This window comes from Drosophila ananassae (genome assembly GCF_017639315.1).
Source record: "Drosophila ananassae strain 14024-0371.13 chromosome 4 unlocalized genomic scaffold, ASM1763931v2 tig00000241, whole genome shotgun sequence".
Classification (NCBI taxonomy): Eukaryota; Metazoa; Arthropoda; class Insecta; order Diptera; family Drosophilidae; genus Drosophila; species Drosophila ananassae.
In genome coordinates, this window is record NW_025319047.1 from 420,563 (window position 1) to 442,844 (window position 22,282).

At 34.6% G+C, this 22,282-nt stretch overlaps 1 protein-coding gene across 1 annotated transcript; it reads right to left on the reverse strand.

The window, feature by feature from the left end:
• Positions 1-5,099: 5,099 nt before the first annotated feature.
• Positions 5,100-8,620, reverse strand: LOC123258045 (trichohyalin-like). Its single transcript, XM_044717955.1, has 2 exons — positions 6,565-8,620; positions 5,100-6,507 (listed from the first exon to the last, which is right to left on the reverse strand). The coding sequence occupies exons 1-2, from the start codon at positions 7,601-7,603 to the stop codon at positions 5,165-5,167; spliced, it is 2,382 nt and encodes a 793-aa protein (XP_044573890.1). The 5' UTR covers positions 7,604-8,620; the 3' UTR covers positions 5,100-5,164.
• Positions 8,621-22,282: the final 13,662 nt, after the last annotated feature.

The window sequence follows — 22,282 nt, forward strand, 5'->3', positions numbered from 1 at the left end:
AGAAAATAAATTTTCTTCTATAGCCGCTCTGTTTACAATTTTAGGGGGAAATTTAGGAGTAGGAAATATTTCAGGAACTGCTGTTGCTCTAAAAACCGGAGGACCGGGCTCTATTTTGTGGATGGCGATAATTATTGTTATCACTTCTGTGATAAAATATGTCACTTGTTATCTAAGTATAAAAACCAGAAAGGAAAAGAACGGACGGTTTATAGGTGGCCCTGTAGCCTACATGGCTGATGCATTTAACTCTAGAAAAGCTACAATTGTGTTTCTAGTTGTTATGATAATGGTTTCAATAACAGTTGGTAACCTTGTTCAGGTAAATTCTCTATCAATACCACTTAACATGATAGATGTGCCTGTAGTCATTGGTGGCATTGTAATGGCCATAATATTTTTTGTTGTTGCAGCTCTCAGCTTAAAAAAAATTAAAATTTTTATATCAGCTATGATACCGATAATGACGGTAAGTTACCTCACACTTTGCGGTATCATATTATTTAAATTTAGTGAAAATATTCTTCCTTCTCTAAAACTAATAACAAGCAGTTTTTTTACAACCAGTAGCTTTAACTCTGGTTTATCTCTAGGTTTGATTCTAGAAATGTTGACTATTATTCAAGTAGGAACTTTGCGAGGTATTTTTGCAACAGATATAGGGCTTGGCCTTGAAGGAATCGTACATTCTTCAATTGTTCCTAAGAAAAATAATAATAAATTTATTATTGAGCAGAGTCTAATTACGATAATATCGCCTTTTATAGTTGCGTTTATAGTGTTTATTACAACAATGGTACTGCTTGTCACAGATTCTTGGGTCACTGATTTAGAGAGCACTAACATGTGCATATTTGCTTTTAGAAAGGCAATGAATTGGCCTTATATTGACTATTTAATTATGGCCATAATGTTTTGTTTTGCTTTTACTACTATTTTTACTTGGTTTTTTTGCTCAAAACAGACAATACGCTATGTGTCTATGGATAATAAATACACTAAAATCTGGGTTGTAATTTTTACCTTGATTATTCCGCTTGGTGCGATAGGTAAAGTTCAATTGCTATGGGATGTTGCTGATATTTCGATCGCCGCTTTGTTGTTTATCAACATACTCGCTATACTCAAGCTAACCTCTCAAGATCCAGAAGTGTTTACTATGAGTAGCAGATATTTGAAGTTGCAAAAACAGAGCTATAGCTAAAGCAATTTAGGCTATGCAGCTGTTGTGATATAAGAGTGATTTCCGCCAAGAAGGATGTCATCCCAGTGCCCAGACACTGGGATCCAGGAATCTTGATTGGCACTAAGTTAGTGAGCATAAAAGTAGCTAATCTTATGTTAAAACACAACATTTTTGATGGGGTTCGTGAAAGGCTGGATTCCAGACTGGAATGACAACTTAAATCGTTTGATGTTACCATAAAATAGCTTGTGCCATCACATTAGTAACACAACCTTCCTTAATAAAAATTCAACCAATGCTTGTGATAATTATATTAGCTAGTATTAGCTAGAACTAAAGGCAGAGGGTTATTAGTGAGGGATATATGGGCACTAACGATACACAACAAGAACACATTTATAATGAGCGCATTCAAGAAATTTTTCCTTTATTTGATAAAATAAAAAAGGAAGACGACCCAATTTATAATGCTAGAGTTGATTTTAACACAGTAAAGTTTTTAACAAAACACGCCAACTGGAATTGGGACGAAGAAGAAAACAAAGATAAAGCATATGGAGTTATTCTTCAGAAATGCGACAAGACAAAGAAAGCTGGACAAGAGCTTGAAAGTGAAGTTAAAGAAAGGTTGAAAGAGTATGTTGATGATGTTGCAGGAGTTTCAATATACGGTAATCACGCAAGTATTACGCTGGGAGATAACAAAAAAGAGTTTAAAATTAGCGAATTTTTAAATAGTGATTTTTGTGAGAAGAATGAAATCTCGGGATTTTCAACATTGCATAGTGATGGAAAGAGCGGAATGCATGGTTTTGTTGCCGAGGAAGAAGGGAAAAAAATAAGACATTATGTCGTAACTGATGGTTCATATGAAATGACTTTAAAGTGGTATGCGGAGGGGAAAGAATGTAAGATCAAAATTAAGATTGATGCTAACGGTGTAGACCTTGTTAAAGGTGATGATTTTTCTCTAGAACGGTTAGAAGTAAACAGAGATGTAAAAATAGGTGGTTTATTCTTGCATGAAATAGAATTCAGGGAAAAAGGAAAAGTGAATGAGGTGCAACATAATAAAGACAGTAACGAGCTATCATCTGAAACTACAACAAGAATTGATGTTAATAGAGATGTTAGCGTTCAAGCTACTGATATAACTCGAAAAAAAGAAGATCACCATTCACATTTTGGACCACAATCTAACAGCAGAGGGCAGTCTTACGATAGCGGAATTGGAAAAGATTTTGACGATAAAATTAATTCTCAGGAGGCTAAAGAAAAGCGTGAGCTTAGACAAGCAGCACGAGAAGCAAATTCGGGAGGTCAAGTTTATAACCTACAATCGCTTTTTGAGGAGAATCCTCAGAACAAAAAAACTCCTCCGCCACTTCCACCTAGAACTAGTTCACTACCACCTAAAAAAGGTGTTTTCGATGAGCAAGGGGGAGCCAAATCTGGAAGCCAAAAACCAGATGACTTGCGCGAAAATGAGCAAACACCTAATAATCAGCAAAAAGGTGCAACTTCTGATTCTTCAGATAGTTCTACTTTCACCAAGTCTGTAAGCCACAATCAAGATAATAGGCAAGAAGATGAACGGTATGACAATCCTACATTTGGACATGCTGTACCTGGAAGCCAAAAACCAGATAGAAGTGAGCAAACACCTAATGATCAGCAACAACCTAAAACCCAGCAACAAGAAGGAAATAGCAAAGGCGATCTGTTACAAGACATCAGAAATTTCAAGAAAAACAACTTACGGCACATTGATGTTGATGATAGAAAAGCATCAATTGCAGGAAGTAGAAAAAATAACCCATCACCGTTAGAGACATTAAAGGACAGAATTCCTTATTCATCTTCTCCAGATAACAGTGATAACCAAGATGCTAGTGATGCTAAGTGGAAAGAAAGTGAACAGCCGCTCTCTGCTACAGCACTCAATAATAAAAGTGACTCGGGCTATTCATCTCCAACTCATGACAATAATGAACAATCTCAAGTAAATCCTGAACAGTTAAAGAAGAGCTTAGAGAACATTGAACAAAGTGATCAAACTCCACCTGAAAATCTTCTTAAAGAAATCAGAGATAGATCACAGCAGGATAATAGAGGATTAAGGCAAGTTGATCCTACTGATAAACTGTCACAAGATAAAGAAGATGGATTGCAAAAAGACGATTTAGCAGATGTAAAAATAGTGGAAGGTCCAACTGTTAGTGTCTCTGCTTCAACACCAAATAGTATAAGTGATTCAGGCTATATATCTCCAACTAATAGTGATAGTAAATCTCAAACAGATTTAAAACAGGTAGGAAGGAAATTAGAAGAACATATTAGACAAAGTAATCTAACTCTATTTGAAGAACTTAAAAATACATTAGGTCAAGAAAATCTCGGGTTAAAACCAGCTGATCAGAGTCAGATTAGCGAAGAAACTAAAAAACGCTTGAGAGAAGTTGGGTTGCTAAAAGACAGCTCAACAGACATAAAAGCAAACGATTCGGGCTATTCATCTCCAACTCATGACAATAATGAACAATCTCAAGTAAATCCTGAACAGTTAAAGAAGAGCTTAGAAAACATTGAACCAAAAGAAATCGGAGATACGAGTGAGTTAAAAGGAGCATTGGGAAACCCGGATAAAGGGTTAAGAGAACCGGCACAACAGGCTACTAAAGAAAATATTCCTAAAGATTCATTCTCAGAAAACATTTTAGAAAAGATAGGAGAAGGTAAACAATATGACCCTATACGTAAGTGGTTAGAAAAAACAGTGGCAGAACGAGAAAATAATGACACTAATCCAACTGTAGATCAAAATAGCGAACTATATAAATTACTAGAGAAAGATGAAGCACAACTGAAAGCTGGAGTAATAGAAGAAGAAAGAGGAGATACTTTAACAGAACACACTGATGGTTATGATCGCAATAGAATTGCATTAGCTAACAGAAATAAAAGACCACTAGATTGGGCTAAACAGGTTGCTGAGTCACAACAAAAAAAAGATACTAATAAAGGTATTTCAATATAAATTGAAGTTAAAATAATTGCTTAGCAAACAATAGGTTTCATGTAATGGTAACCCTATAACGGAAGAGTAGGAGCCGCGTAAGAACAATACGAACACTCCAGCTAGGCCTTGTATGTTGCATCCCCCCGCCCTATTTTTCCACTCTTCTGATGCTAAATAATACTTAATTTCTTGTTCACTGAGACGTTTAAATTTCACTATTGTAACCACAGTCCTGATATGTTGTTTAGATTGATCGGGAGTTAATAGACATACACTGGTGTATACTCTATGCCTTCTTCCTGATAACAAGCGGATACATTTTTCTGCTTGCTCAACGTTTTCAGCTTTGAGCAATATCCTTCTACCACAAGCAACAACTGTATCAACACCAAGCACAAAGTAATTTGGATTTGAGCTTTGTATTTTCTCCGCTTTACTTTTTGCCATACGGATTGAGTAATCCTTCGGAAGTTCCTTTTTTAAAGGGGCTTCATCTATATCTGCTGGCAAAATTAAACCTGGCTCAATGTTTATTTGTTTTAGTAAAGCTATACGCCTTTTCGATGATGAAGCAAGAATAAGATTATTTAGAGATCGTTCTGTCACTTGTACCTTTAAGCCTTCTAATGATCCTACCCTTTCTCGCATTCCTATCGTAAATGCTCATCTCAACTAACACCCTATCCCCTATAATGATGCGTATTTTACTTCTTCTCACTTTCCCTGATACATGACAGATAATCTCATGTTCATTGTCCAGTTTCACTCTAAATTCTGCTGCAGGTAGTAAAGCAGTTACTGCCCCTTCCACTTCAAAAATTGTTTTCGATTTCTCGTCTTTTATCATATGTTATATTATAATTTAATAATCTTTTTTAGTCTACTATAGATTTTAAATTATTATCAACACAAAAGACCTTTTGCGCCCCACTTAAGTTGCAACTTAACCCCAACCATCTTCACAATGATACCCTACCTACGTTTCTACTCTCTGCCACCTTCTCAATAGAACTTATAGGACTTATGTTGAAAGATAAATCATTATCACAATTTTCTTCATCGCTATCAAGTCCACTATCAACGCTTAAAGATCTGAGTAATGTTGTCTTCTCTCTCAGTGGAACATAAGACTCATTATCAACGCTTGAAGATTTGGATAACCTTTTCTTCTGTCGTGGAGCATTACCAGACTCATTAGAAATTTCTCCCGTTAATTGATTGTTGAAGCTCCTTTGTTCATCAGCACGAATTTTTTCTTCCAGTCCATCAAGCATTCCTACCAATTCATCACCCCATTCATTTTCTTCTTCTAATAATTGTTTACACTTTTCTTTCTCACGCTCTAGCTCGTTTCTTAACTCTTCGACTTTATCTTCATCTTTAGTGAGTTCAAGTGTAAGCACCTTATCTCCTGGAAATTCCTCGTACTCGTTTTCTAGTTCTTCAATGTTGAGTTTTAGTCTCTCTTCTCCAAGTGTATCTTGTAAATCGCTATCCTGCCTATCTGATTCTTTAATCTTTTGCTCAATTTCTACTTGTACCTTATATTCCTGATCTAATTCTCTTAGCTGATCTTTCAAGCGCTCTTTCTGCTGGCGTCGTTCAACCATTATCTGTTCCGCATCTTCTCGTGCTTGATTTAGCTCTTTTTCCAAATTCTTCTTTCCTGCATTAACAATTTTCAGCTCTTCCTTTAGCTTTCTTTTTTCTTCATATACACCTTTAAGTTCTTGTGCTTTCCCTTGTAGCTCTTTTAACACACCTGCTAATTCTTCATTTTTTTGTGCCAGTTCAGTTTGCAATTCCGTGTTTTTTTGCTCCTCTTTTTCAAACCTGTCTTGTAAATTGCTATTCTGCTTCTCTAACTTTACAATTGTTTGATTAGCTTCTGCTTGGGTTGTTTCTAGTTTCTCCTGTAGTCGCTGATTTTCTTGTATTAATTCATGGTGCTTTTTATTTATCACTTGCAACCCTGCTTCTATTTCTTGCTTCAATTCAACAGCTTCTTTTTTCAAATTTGACATTTCTTGCTTCAATTCAACGTTTTTTTCGGACAGCATCTGATTATTTAAAATCAATTCATCCATTTGTTGTGAAGCAAATTCTGTCTGAGTTCCAGTGTGCTGTAAATTGACTTCCGTTTTAGTTTCGATTTGTTGTGAAGCAACTTCTGTTTGAGTTTCAGTGTGTTGTAAATTGACTTCCGTTTGAGTTGATGCATTGCTATTAATAGAAGGAGGAAGGCTATTGTCAGCATCAACTTTAGGGTCTAATTCCCCCTCTGGTTCCTTGCGATAGGCCACTATAGATTCATTTTGAAAATTGTTATTAGCAGTAGGTACAACATCAGCAGCCTTACCTTTTTCTAGTACAGCATCATATAAGGAGAGACCTTGAATATATAATTCATCATTTTGCTTTATCAATTCTAAGATCTCATCCGATAGCACAAAATCTTCATCATTAAATTTTAGTACTTCAGTTATGCCATCGCTACTCACATTTATAATCATGGTACACATTTCGGATCCATCCTTTACAGGCCAAGTGCTTTTCATTTCATAATATGCGCCCTCTTTAAATTCATAATATCTTTCCTTACCTTTCCGATGAGCGTGTATTTCATGTTTTTTATTGCAATAGATATTCAGCTCTTTAATATCTTTCTCTTGCTGTAAAATGTCACTCATCCTGGTTGGCTCACTTCTATTGTAATTAATAGAGTTGATATTCAAAACTCTATAAGCGTTATCAGTTTCTGTGTAATAAGCTTGAAGCTCTACGCCTTTCCTTCCAAGATATTTACTTGCAGCTTTTTTTCCCTGCTCTGCCAACTTTATGCATTTATCTATATCTTTCTTAAAGCTCTTATTAGCAGACTCTGTTACTGCTTTATCTATGTACGTTTTTTTAAAATCTCTATCATTTATTAGGTCATAAAAACTCCACTCATCTCTATAAGCCTTCTGTATAGCAGTGAAGTCACTTTCTTCTTTCAAAAGCATTAAGAAGCTTACCTTGTCTTCTAGGTCTTTTAGTTTAAAGCCTGTTATTATCTTCTCTAATTGAGAAAATTTTTCAGCAGGATTATTTAAATTTTTTAACTCTTTGTATAATTTATTATTTTCTGCAATTGAGCGGCAGAACTTTATTATAGCAGAGTCCTTAGTGAAAGAATTGTCTTTTTCCATTTTATTGATACAGTCCTTGAGGGATGTAAAATGCGATTCAAGCCATGACGAATATAGATCGTATTCATAAGATGCCAACAAGCAATGTATTGCATTCCAAGCACATGATGCTACCCTTATAACTGATTCAACATCATAATTCTCTGACTGATTACTTGTTTTTCCTGCCTCTGCTGTTTTTTCTTCCTTAGCCAAACTTCCAGTCATAATACGCCTCCTTAACTATATTTATATTATACCAATTAACATATATTAAAAGAAATCAAACTGTATAACCTCGTCCTACACTAACTTTTATGATTACTTAATTGTGTAAAAATAACTGCAAGTGTTAAACTTGAGCTTTTATTTTTCATTATACATTTCTTACTACATGTTTATACTGCTGTCTTGCATAATAGACTATTCGAAGTTACACAAGTATTTTTTTTATTAGATAAGAGTTAGTAAGAGCCTGTTCATAATTTTTTCAGAAGTAAGGCAGTGAAAGCCAGAACGACCATTTGTAGGCTAGTATTGAGTTTTCGCTCACAATTTTTCCACAATCTTCTACATTTTTCTAACCAAGCAAAAGATCGCTCCACAACCCATCTTTTGGGCAATACAACAAAGGAACGTAATTCATTTCTTTTGATCACTTCAACGGTTGCACCAATAATCGTTTTTATTTGAGTTACAAAATTCTCTCCAGTATAGCCTGCATCAACCAGTACATTTTTAACTCCCGAGAGGTTTTCTTTTGCATTTTCGACCATTCTCACAGCACTGCTACGGTCAGTTATCTCTGCTGTTGTTGTATAAATTGCATGCTTGCGTATCTACTGCAATACGGCCCTGAAATCTTCTTGCCTGCATCATAGCTTCAGCAGTATCTGCATTTTTTATACTCTGTGCATCAATTATGCAGAAGCTTTTCCGACCATTGTTTTGTCGCAATTATTTTTTTTTAATACCAGCTCCAGAACACTTTCTTTATTTACATCTGGTTTTTCACTCCACTTCTTAAAATAGTCGTAACAATTGCGCCATTTTGGGAACTCTTTTGATACCATTCTCCACTGGCAACCACTTTTTAACACGTATAACACTCCACAAAATATATCATGTAAATCAAGTGTTCTTGGTTTTGTCTTCTTTCTGCAAGATTCCAGATCTGCTACAATAATCTCAAACTTTTCTCGACTTATGTCACTTGGTTATAAACTTCGCATATCCTACTTTATATACTTTATCCTCTCACTTTATCTCTTTTTTGAGATTACGTACAGGCTCTAAGATACAAAGACGTTTTCAGAAATCTTTAAGCTTAATAACATCCTCTCTCTTTGGACTAGTTGAGATTAGATGAATTGGTACACCTATTAATTTTTCTAACCCTTCTATATATTTTATTAAATTGATAGGCAATGTTTCAATCGACCTTTTACCTTGAGTGTTTTCTTTCCAGCCAGGAAACTCTTCATATATTGGCTCTAATTCCCCTTGTATTGAATGCGATGCGGGTAAATAATCATACATTTTTCCGCTATACTTGTAACCAGTGCATATTTTAATTGTATCAAAAGAATTAAGCACATCTAATTTGGTTAATACAATGCTTGAAACTCCAGAGAGTTGTACGGCCTGGCGCACTAAAACTGCATCGAACCATCCGCAACGCCTTCTTCTATTGCTCACTGTTCCAAGTTCCTTACCTATAGTAAACAAGCTATCTCCTACTTCATTTTTCTGCTCAGTAGGAAATGGGCCATTGCCCACTCTTGTTGTATAAGCTTTTACCACACCAATAATGTAAGCATTGGAGGATAACCCTGAGCCTGTTATTGCTTGCGATGCTACAGTATTACTTGAAGTAACAAAAGGGTAAGTTCCGTGGTCGATATCTAAAAATGCGCCTTGGGCACCTTCAAATATTATTTTCTTACCTTCTTTCATCAAGTCATTTAATATCTTCCACACAGGTTTTTTATATGAAAGAATTTTTTCTGAAATCTCTTGAATTTCCTTTAATATTTCTTCTTTTTTAACTACCTGGTAGTTAAGGCCTTTCCTGATAGCATTGTGGTAATTCAAAAGAGTATCCAATCTTTTATTGAGCTCATCTGCGTTTTCTAAGTCACAAAGGCGTATAGCTCTCCTCCCAACTTTATCTTCATAACATGGTCCTATCCCTTTATTTGTTGTACCAATTTTGTGATTTCCATTTAAATCTTCAAATAGCTTTTCCTTGTCCTTATGTACGCTAAGTATTAATGGACAGCTCTCAGATACCATCAAGTTGTTATAGTTTACGTCTACTCCTTTAACTTTCAATGACTCTATTTCTGAGATTAGAGCGTGTGAATCAAGAGCAACGCCATTTCCTATGATAGATATTTTGCCTGGCCTCAAAACAGCAGAGGGCAGTAAATTTAATTTATAAACCTCATCATCTACTACTATAGTGTGCCCTGCATTATTTCCTCCCTGAAATCTCACAACTACATCTGCATTCTCAGAAAGATAATCTACTATTTTACCCTTGCCTTCGTCACCCCATTGCAGACCAACAATTACAATATTATTCATCATTATTTTCTAGATTAATACATAAATATTAATGCAGTACGCTACAAATGGAAAGAGAAATCTACGCCTTTCCTACACCTCTTAAATAAAGAGTTTCCAAGCCAGATAAAACATTTTTCCTATAGAATTGCAAGAATGGTTTCCCTACGTAATACCGCGATTCATTCGCGGTATCTCAGCATAGATTCCGCTAACGAGTAGCGGAATGACGAATTTGTTGTTTTTCAAATTGTAGATAAACCCAAGCCACTTTAGCTATAGAATTGCAAGACTATCTAATACCGCACACTAATTTCTCTCTTTATCTTATATAAATTAATTAAGTAAAGCGAATACAGTATCCACACTACTAAAAAAAATGTGGCACAAAACATAAACATTACAATGAGTGGCAACAGCAAAGAACCTTCTATTGCTACTCCACCTCTTCTCAAAATGCTTGCAGGCTGATGAAGAGTAGACCATAAATTCACAGAAAATTTTACTATGGGAATATTTATAGCACTAAAAATGGCAAATACTGCTGCTGATTTTTCTGCCCTCGCTTCATTATCAAAAGCGCTCCACAATGAAAGGTAGCCAACATATAGGAAAAATAAAATCAGCATTGAAGTAAGCCTTGCATCCCATACCCACCAAGTGCCCCAGGTTCCTTTTCCCCAGATGCTGCCTGTGATTAAACATATTGCCGAAAAGACTGTCCCTGCAGGAGCAGCAGCATGTGCCAAGACACTAGCAATGCTATTGTTCCACACCAATGAAATGAAACTGAGTGATGCAATTAATCCATATATTCCAAGAGCAAGCCATGCAGAAGGCACATGAAGATACATAATTCGTACAATTTCTCCTTGTTTATAATCTTCTGGGGAGAAGAATAACGCCAAAGACATTCCAATTAAAAAACATGCGAAACAAATCACCCCAAGCCAAGGTAGAGCTTTCTTAGAAAAATAAGAGAAATTTGTAGGCTTTAATAAAAACATTCATTTTGAGAATAATTGTGTTAAGAATTTACCAATTAGTTTGAGTTTTATCAACAGGATAGTTTTTCTATATTTACGTAGGTCAACAAATTAGCATAATTTCAGTAGCAGATTGCTAGCTATTATTTTTAGTATATGACCCTTAAAAAGCTTAATCTACACTTAGTATCAGATTCAAGTGGTGAAACTGTTATATCAGTTGCAAAATCAGCTCTGAAACACTTTCGTTCTGTAGAAACGATCGAATATGTTTGGTCTTTTGTAAAAGGAGAAGAGCAGATTGACAAAATTCTGGAGGAAATTAATAGGAAAAGTGATGAGCATAATTTTGTTATATGCACTATTACTGATGATGAGCTAAGAAAATATCTAAAAGATAACTGTATAAAGTTGAAAATTCCCTATAGAGCAATATTATCACATATTATTAGAGAAATTTCGTCTTATCTTGAAATTGAAAAAGACGAAAAGCTTGACTTGCATACTGAGATAAATAACGAATATTTTCAGCGCATTGAGGCAATAAACTACACTATTAATCATGATGATGGACAAAATATTCAAGATATTGATAAAGCAGATATAATTTTGGTTGGAGTTTCACGTACATCAAAATCTCCCACCAGTACGTATTTAGCTTACCGAGGCTATAAGGTTGCAAATATTCCTTTTGTTAGTGGGGTACCCTTTTATGTCGACTTGGCAAAATTAAAAAATAAACTGACAATAGGGGTAACAATAGACGTAAGTAGGCTAATAGAAATACGCAAAAATAGACTTACTTCAATTAACAACGAAGATAATAATATATATGCTAACCCTGAGAAAGTAGAAAAGGAAATTAAAGAAGCAGAGGAGCTCTTTAAACAGAATAACTGGCCAATTATCGATGTCACGCAAAAGTCGATCGAAGAAGTATCAGCAACAATTATACAATATTTTAATAAAATGTTATCAATTGACTAACTCTTGATAAGTGATTATAATGTAAAGTAATTTAATTCTTACTATAGATATGAAAGTCAAAGGGTCGCTAAAATCTCATCGTAACAGAGATAAAAATTGTAAAGTTGTGAAAAGGGGTGGTAAGATTTACATTATAAATAAGGTAAAGCCAAGGTGTAAAGCGCGTCAAGGTTCTTAGCTTTTTGTTCACCTTTTCATGTTATATATTTTTTATATGTGAAAGTACGGTGCTTATATCTAAAAAGAAGCAAAAGTTACTGTGTTTAAGCGCAGCCTTACTCATTTCTTCCCTTACATTATATTTCAGCATTAGCACAATTACAGGTAAACGTGGCTTATTGACGTTAATCGATTTAAAAAAAGAAATCGAGTACAATAAACTTTTGCTAAAGGATGTCTCTTCTGAAAAGGAAAAGTTGGACAACAAAGTATTTGGCTTATATGAAAAAAGCTTAGATTTAGATCTGCTTGATGAGCAAGCAAAAAATGCTTTAGGTTATGTGAACCCTAATGAACTTATGGTTGTTCTTGACGTGGAATAGCAGTAGTGACCTTACCCAGAAAAAGTGGAGAGAAAGAAAAGAGTTTTTTCGGGTAAAATAAAATTTTGGAGGATTAGAAATGGTAAGAGAATATACGGCAGAATTCAAATTGGAAGCTGTTAAGCTGGCAAATGAACAAAGAAAGGCAGGTCAAACAATTACAAAAATAGCAAGAGATTTAGGAATAAAGGGTGGTTTATTAGGAAAATGGATAAAGAAACACAACGAAAAAAAGTCGGCAGCAGATGCATTTCCAGGTAGAGGTAACATGGCTCCTTACGACAAAGAGAGGTTTGATTTACAAAGCAAGAGTAACAAGGGAAAGAGACATTTAAAAAAAAGCCCTGGCCAGTCAAAAAGAGTAAAATATTTTTTTATATAGTAACTGCTATAAAGTACAGGAATTATGTAGGATTTTCTGCTAGTGGCTACTATAAGTGGACCACAAGAAAAATAAGCAGTAGAGAATCAGCAAATAAAGAGCTACTCGAAGCTATTCAAAAAATATATCAAGTTTCTAAATGTAGATATGGAGCTCCTAAAATTCATGCTGAATTGAAGGCTTTGGGTAAAAGTTGCAATTTGAAAACGGTGCAAAGTATTATGCAGAAAAATGACATCAGGGCTATACTGAGAAGAAAGTTTAAAATTAAAAAACAACAAACAGATAATAGAGCTGTAGCTCCCAATATACTAGATCAAAACTTTATTGTTGATCAACCAAATAAAGTATGGGATTACTTACATCAAAACCAAGGAGGGATGGCTATATTTGGCAGCAATAATTCTCACGTATGGTAGTTAATGAGTAGTGCAATAAATAAACAATTGGTTATGAACTCTTTATTAATGGCCATTAATAGGCGTAAACCTGTTAAAAATCTACTGCTGCACAGTGACCAAGGTTCACAATATACTGCGCAAGGGTATCAATATCTCTTAGCTGTAAAGAATATAGATGAGTAATAAAGGCTGTTGTTACGACAATTCTGTTGCAGAAAGCTTCTTTAGCTCATTGAAAAGAGAAATACTTATTGATACTTCACAACACTCTGCTCAACACACTAGAACTGCAATATTTGAATACATAGAAATTTTTTATAACAAACAACGTCACTATTAACTATTGCATTCCAGAACAATTTGATGCATCATTCTTTTTGTAAAAAACATTCCACACTTTCTCTCCACTTTTTCTGGGTAAGGTCAAAGGATCTTATGTCTTAAACCTTATCACCAGGCTTAACAAATAGGTGGCCCAATACTATTAACTTTATGGATTTACCTTCGTTGTTTGCTACTATCCAAACCCCATCGCTCTCATGATCAACAATTTCTATTGGTGCAAATACTACATAATTATTGTCATCAACAATCTTTATTCCAAGAGCACCCTCGTCACTTAAGCTCAGGGCTGAAGAAGGAACTTTATATGCAAATCTTTCGCCTGAAGGTAGCCTTACGCTGGCAGTTAGTCCCTGCAAGGATATCATTTTATTATTAGTTACCTTTACTTCTACCCTATAAGACCCAGTTTTAGGCTCAGCAATTTTACTAATAAAACTTACTTCACCTGCCAATTCTTTTCCGTCCAGCAAATTAATTTGAGCTGTGCTGCCTAGCTCTATTTTATTTACTTCATTTTCCGAAACGTATAACACTACAAGAATTTGATCGAAATTAACCACGTCAGCTATTTTTTGCCCAGCATTAACAAAATCCCCTTCGTTTGCATTGATTTTATCAATATAACCATCTATAGGAGATGTGACTGCAGTATTTTCTAAATCCAATTCTAGCCTTTTTAGGTTAGCTTTTGCACTTTGTAACGCAGTAAAAGCTGCTTCTACTTGTATTTGTGCCCCATAGCCTTTTTTATTCAGTTTGTGAGAGGAATCATACTCAATTTCACGCTGCTTTAATAAAGCTTTGGCTTTCTGAGCTTGCTCAATCCTGTCATAATCTTCTATCTTTAACACTACATCATCTCTTTTTACCTTTTCACCATCAGGTAAATAAATAGCAATAATCTTACCACTTATTTTTGAGACAAGGCTAGCTCTATGTAAGGGATTTACTGTACCAGAAAAATTTAAATATATAGTGCGGTTTTGCGGCGCACATTCTTGAGTTTTTACTGAAAAGCTACTAGTTGCATTATCGCTATGAACCGCCTGATCTTTTTTTAAAAATGCACTGCTGATAAAAAACAGTAGAATAAAAGCAATACTGGAAATGATGATTACTTTGTTTCTCACCTTTAAACAATAGAATTTGTTGACCAATCTTGTTAGAAACAACTGCATAAATTTTCGAATCAGAAATGTAAGTATAATACATGTACCATTGTCACTCCATAAATAGTTTTATATGAGAACAAACACAAGATTTTCCTACAATAAGTAAGTTTTTTATTGCTAAAATGCAATTTTTAATCGAATAAAAATGTAAAATTGCAAACAAAGTTGTGCATAAGACTGGATTTAAAAAAATCTTGAAAAACATACTAAAACTTTTAAATAATAACTTTATATCTAGTGGCTTTGCCTTCTCCAAGACGCTGTAAGTATTTCATCCCTAGCAGTTTCTTTGTAATTGCCTCTACTGTTCTTGGAGGAAATCCTAGAGCTTCTATAGCATCTTTTCTACTAAATTCTTTATCTGCAAGGCTAAGTGCCCATTCCCAGAAGAACAATTGTTTTCTTGATAATAAATATTCAGTATTCTCCCTCTCAAGAATATAATGCGCCTCATTTGCTTGCGTTTTGAGTACATTAAGAAAAAATATTAACCACGGGGAAATATCTTCTTTGCCACTTTTCCAGCTACTTTGTGTTTTATTAAGCGCTAAATAGTAATCAAGTTTGTTAGTTTCAATTATCTTTTCATGTGATACAATAGATACAAAATCATAACCCTGCTGCAACAACATTAAATTAGTCATCAATCTACTAGTTCTGCCATTCCCATCTTGAAAAGGGTGTATTGCCAGATACTCAAAAACAAAGTTAGCAACAATAATAAGAGGATGCTTAAATTTATTATTTAAGGACCAGTGATACCAATCAATAAGCTCTTGTACTTCCTTTCTAACAAGGTAAGGTGGTGTGGGATCAAAAATTATACCAACAACTTTTCCATTCTGATCTTTTGCCTCAACTCTATTAGAACTTGCTTTGTATTTTCCTCTATGATACAAATCTTTTTCACTATAAAGTAGCATCTGGTTGTTAATGTGCAATATTGATGACTCACTAATTGGAATATCCGTATAATCATGAAATATTAGTGTAAGCATTTCTAAGTAGCCAGCAATTTCTTGCTCATCTCTATTTTTAAATTTTTTGACACGTAGGTTTTTATATAGATCCTCAACTTCTTTATCGGTTAGACGATTTCCTTCAATACGGTTAGAAGCGCCAGAAGATGTAACAATAACTGAATGAGTTAATCTTTCAATTGTTTGTGGTAGTAGTTTTTTCGTTATCTGCCAGCTATTTTTAACACTATCAACTGCAGTAATTAACTCGTACACTTGTTCAATTACAGGCCCTTCTAGGTTGAGACGTGTACTAAGACGAAAATTCTTCCAGTTCATATTCTTCTCACATGCATATTATGTGAGATAATGTGAGATAATGTGATAAAAGTCAATAGTAAGCTTTATATGCATAGCAGAGCTAACTACAAAAATTATACATTTTCAAGTGATCCTAACCATATCAAAAACTACAGGGCAAAGCTGTTGGAGGAAGGCTTAATTAGTTAAAAATTTCAATCTTATGTAAAATATTGTCTTATTTTGTAATTTTCTTGTTGACTAACGAGACGATATTTACTTTTCAATAAACTCCATTTGCATTTCTTGTATACTACTTTCTATTTGCTCTATTTGTTCTATTAACCTTTCTTCTAAGTCAAGATTACCGCTCAGCCTCGCTTCGGTTCTTTCTTTTCGTAATGCATTTAATTCTTTTAGTAACACTATATTATTCCACACAATTTCTGCAGATTTTCTCTCGTTCAGTTGGCTATTTAGTACACTAGTTTTTTCAAATACATACTTTATAACGTTAAACTGTTTCAATTCTTGTAACAAAGCCTCTTTATCGAGTTTGTTTTTGTTACTTATTACATCAATTATACGCTGTTGTAATCTTTTCATCTCATTAGTAAATTCAAAATGAGAAAATTGCTCAAAAAATATAGGACGGTTCAAGATTTCAGGAAATTCTACGGCTATACGCAAAATTACGGCCTGATTTTGCTCTGCTTCAATTAGCTCTGGAGATTTGTTATGAAGATACTCACCTTTTGTTGCTCTAGTTTTACTATTAAAAATCTGTTTTTTGAAGCTACTTCTTAGTTCACTAGCCTTATTGTAAAAATAATCTCTGTAATACCTTCTAATACTGCTGTTGCTAATAGTATTTACATATTCCATGAACTTGTGCTCAAGAATTGAATATTTTTCCGGAGCAAGTTTTTCATAATTTTGCAAATTGCTATCGATTATGTGATGCCATAAATATTCAGAATGAAGTTTTGTTGAGTGATCAAGCGCAGTCAATACGTCTTCTTTCTTGTATTCCAGTTCGTTACATATATCGTATGGATCTTTATTACTCGGCAAAGTCACAAACTTTAACGTGTATCCAGGCTCTAATATTGGCAGAGCAAGTTCTGCAACTCGAGTAGCAGCATGACGTCCAGCACTATCGCCATCCATACAGATGGAGATTTCTTTAGCAAATCTCCATAGATTTTTTATCTGTTCTGCAGAAATTGCGGTACCAAGCGGAGCAACTGCATTACTAATTCCCGCTTGATGTAGCGCTATAGTGTCCATATATCCTTCAACAACGAGTATGTGCTGTTTTTTACGTATTTCGCTTAAAGCAAAGTTTAATCCGTATAAATTCTCCCTCTTCTTAAAGAGCTGACTCTCTGGACTGTTTGTAATGGTCACCTGTGCTGCCCATTCGAGTTTCAAAAAAATTAGATTAGAATAACGTCTAATCTTAACGAAACTCTCCACTTTTATCGATAGGTGTTAGCAATTTTTTTTTTGTTTTATTCATTCCTAATGTGCATACTAGGCGTTAGTACTTACCTTGACATTAGCCCTAGCAGCTTATTAGGTGCCTTCAAAAGTCTTTTTCTTTTTTGAGCTGTCAAACTAAGCAGACGCACACCTTAGTACCAGCTACAACATATATATAAATCAAGTGGGTGAAACACGTGCAAATTGATCACAACAAAATAACACAAAGTAAATCTGAAAAATCCCCACACATCATTGGGCAAAGAAGAAAAGCAAAGACATCATTAAAGTCGCAAACAAACCTAGCCTGGGATCAGGTAACGATTTTCAAGCTCGCCAGCCGAATTTTTATCTCAACCTTGTTTCCATAAGGCGTCTTCTATGGCCGAAAATCCACGAGAGTCCCACCCGCACCACCTGGATTCCCTACCTGGATCATTACACATAGTTTTTATCAGGATGAGTAACCCTATCAAAAATAAAAAAAAAAAAAACACCCACTTAGTCTATCCCGTCTACATTTATTCGCAAATCAATACTGATACACCGGATAGGAGAAATTTCGGATATCACCTATAAATATAAAACGATATCAAAGTATACAATAGCGAACGAGAGTCGCCTTCCAATCGTTTATTACATTTCGGTTGTTGTTCACAAACACAAGAATTAAATTACATTAAAATATTACGAACTTATAATGAACTAGAAATTGAAAAAAAAAAAAAAAAAATTAGATGTAAAAGAAATGAATACGAAAGAAATTATAGATATAGAAAAATAATAGTAATAATTATATTCAATTACATTAAAATAGTATGAACTTATATTGAACTAGAAATTTAAAGAAAAAAAAAATATATATATAGTGAAAAGAAATTATGAATTCTATTAAAGTACATTAAATTCTACGAACTCGAATTGAACTAAAGAAAAACAAAAATGTAAATAAGGAAAGGCATGCAAAAAGAGAAATAATGTAGTTGTAAGATATATTTAAGAAATTCAGCCTCTCAACTAATCAGCCCAACCTCTACGAGACTCCAACATGAAGGCCTTCATCGAGGATCATCACATTGGGGTGAGTGAACAAAAAAATAAAACCTAAAAGATAACTAAATACCTAAAAGAGAAAATTTTAAAAGATAACTAAATACCTAAAAGAGAAAAATTTTAAAAGATCAGAATGTGTAGGAGGTTAAAAATTCTAAGAACTGGTTTGTAAGATTTAAAAGAAAGAAAAAAAAAATGTATATGAAAAAAAAAAAAAAAACAAATTACCTATCAATCGGGCAATTATGCTATTCTGCCATGCTCATATCAATAACCACTAATAATCTCTGCCAAGCCGATAAGCTTGCAGACAGCAGGTGCTTGTTTGTTTTGCTTTCGTCATTTGTTTTTTTTTGCTAGCCTAAACCTTCAAGTGCATTCGAACTCAAATAGAGCAACTTAGCAACTTAAAATTTGTTGTCAATTTTAAATCTCAAATAATGAATGAGGTCCACCTTATTATTATTATTATTATACTATATTATTAAGATAGGTTTTAGCCAATAATGTTAATTAACCAAAAATTCTAAGATCATACCCGAATTGAACATGAAATTACTTCTCTTTTATTATTGTAAGATCCTAAAGTTAAGCTGAAGTTTGTGAAAATATATTACTTTAAAAAAAAAAATAGAAGTATGAGGGAGTAAGTCAGTATTTCCGTGACCTTGGAAATGTGAGTAGAAATGATAATTGGGGTCTTAACAACAATTCTCTTAAGACTAAGGTAGGGTGGGTAGTGAAACCGTGTCCGAATTCTAACATCATTGTCGGCACATTTTTTTTTTTTTTTCTTTTTCTCTGTTGTGATTTCTTTCCTCCTTGTTATCATGCAATTCCTAAGCTTATCTTCTCGGGGGCAATGACCCCAAGTTTTCTGGTTTTTTTTTTTGTGCGTTCTCCACGATCAAGTGGAAATTTAGTTTCAGTAGGGACTCTTTAATGATTCTTGTAGTGATCAAATTTACTGATATTAGCAAAACCCACCCCATCTCCCGAAAGAGCTACACTTAATAAGGGTCCCGTTGCTAGTATCTAGTAAATTATGCAGTAGCTGGATTTGCCTATTATGGCAGCCCGAGAAAAACTTTGATACAGCTATGCAGGAGGTTACAAAGAATTTGGCGCCCAACGTGGGGCACGGTGAAAAGGATTCGTAATAGATTCAATAACCGTCGGCCCGTGGAAGAGTAGAACGTTAGAGCCGAAATAACATTTTTTTATTAAGGATTTTGCATTAACAAGCGGAGGCTTATTAATTGCGACCAAAGGAAAGAGGTTAACTTTTCGGAACACTGGTGCAGAATACTGTTGAACATCTAATTCTGAGTACTCATCCACAGTAAATATAATTGCTCGTTTTGCTTTCGTATGAAAATTGGTTGTTAGGATAGAATATCGAAGTGGTATACCCTTCTGGAATTTGGGGAGCTTGAATAATCGAACAACCCGACCGAAGAGTAAGGTATATAATCAGGGATATTTTAAAAGACCGGAGTCAAGCAACAAATATTCATCCAGTGGGTTACATATGTATAAAGGGAATGAATAGAATTGGTTCTGTTATTATGCTAGTATTGGCTGGAATACAGAAACCTATGCGAGAGCGTATTTTTGTCCGTTGATATAAGCGTAGAAGCAAAACCTTTTTGAAGCATTCTAGTGTAACCTAATGTAATTGAAATAGACCAAACATATTAATTAAATAGAGAAAAAAAATAAATAACCTAAAAATTTAGAGGAGGGACAGTTAACAATATGCAGAAAAAGAAAATTAACTACTCACATTTCCAACAAAGGTCAACAAACGGAAACTTTTAAGTAATCAATCTATACAAATATAAAAAAAAATATTAATTTAAAATGCCAATTCAACGTACCCCGGAACAAAGTGGTGCAGAGGCAATACCGAACGTATGCGTTATTTGCGAAAACGTCATGGAAAATACGCAGCCATGTGTAATTACCAATTGCAAGCATATTTTTCATAAATCTTGTATGGAACTGAGATTTCATCCTGACAAGGAGAATGAATGTCCATCATGTTTAGCTAAAGTATTGAAAAAGGATGTACGAGTAGTAGTAGGAAACTGTTCTCCTGGTGCGAAGCCTGGAGAAGAAAAAGAGCGACAGTTAAATCGACCAAACACTAGGTCTGTGGTTAGACAGCTCCAGCTAGAGGAGGGAAATGTAGGTACGTCACAGATTCGGTCTGAGCAGCGATTGAACTGGGCTCAAAGCAACCCAGCAAGCGAGAGTGAAAGAAGCTTAAATACTCGGCCTTTAAATTATGAAATACCAAGGAATAGTCCACAACGGGGAAGATCACAGCGAGGCAGACCTCCAAGGCAATTTCCAAGAAATAATGATAATTGGGTACGACCAAACATAGAACACCTAGTTAGAGAAACAGTAGATAGAATGCTTTCTTCATTGGTACTAAGAAACGGAGTTGAAAATTCGATGGGTCAAGATCAAAGGGACTTCGATGTACCAAGCCCTAGAGCTTTTTCCTCAGGGCATACTAGCAACAAAGTAGCAGATATTATCCAAAAATGGGGAGTTCGGTTCGAAGGAACTGCGGAAGGATTATCAGTTGACGAATTTTTATATCGAGTTAAAGTGTTAACACGAGAACATCTTAATAACGATCTTGAGGCAATGGCCAAAAATGTTCATCAGCTATTAACAGGCAAAGCTAGTTCATGGTTCTGGAGATTTCATAAACGAACAGAAACATTTACTTGGAATCAATTTTGCACAGGGCTACGTGAACAATATAAAGAGAACCGCTCAAAAACAGAATTGCGGGAACAAATTCGAGCTCGAAAACAAAAACCTGGCGAAACATTTGACACCTATTATGAAGCGATTTGCAAACTCATGGATAAGCTATCTGTTGAGTTTGAGGAATCAGAATTAATCGAACTAGTTCAGGGAAATTTACTTACTGATATGAAAGATAGATTATTATTTGAAGAAATATACTCCATCGATCATTTAAGACGGCTAGTACAAAGAAGAGAACACTTTTTACAAGAAGCAGGGCGATCTCTTCGCAACGTAACGAAACCGAAAGAGGGAGGACCTTATCGTGTATATGCAGTAGAGGAGATTGAGGAAAATAAATCCGAAAACAACAGCGTAGACATCGCGGCTATACATAGAAATCCGTCTAACATAACTTGTTGGAATTGCGGAGTAACTGGACACTTTTGGCAAGATTGTCTAGGGGATAGACGTATATTTTGTTATGGATGCGGGAAGCCTGACATCTATAAGCCCAATTGTATTTACTGTAAAACCAGTTCGGAAAACCGGAAATCCGGGGCATCTCAAAACAATCGGATGTCCCACCAATAAATAACTCGGAGTTTACAAATTTAAATAGATACACAATTTTAAATAAGAAACTAGAAGAGCGTATCATTACAACTCAAGATAATATACCAGATGCCAAGATAGAAAATGAGGTAGATACTAAGTTTAGGCCATATGAAGAACGTTTGAAAAATTATTATGAAGTTAGAAATAAAATTTTTTCGGAAAATATAATCCCTCGAAAAAGAAATTCGATTCGGATAAAGAAATATTATAAGAACCTTTGTAAGAAACAACATAGATTAATATCTACTATATTTCAAAATAATGCGGATAACCGAAGTTATGCTAGTGTAGAATTTTTAGATTTTACAGAATGGGGGTTACTAGACACCGGAGCAAATAT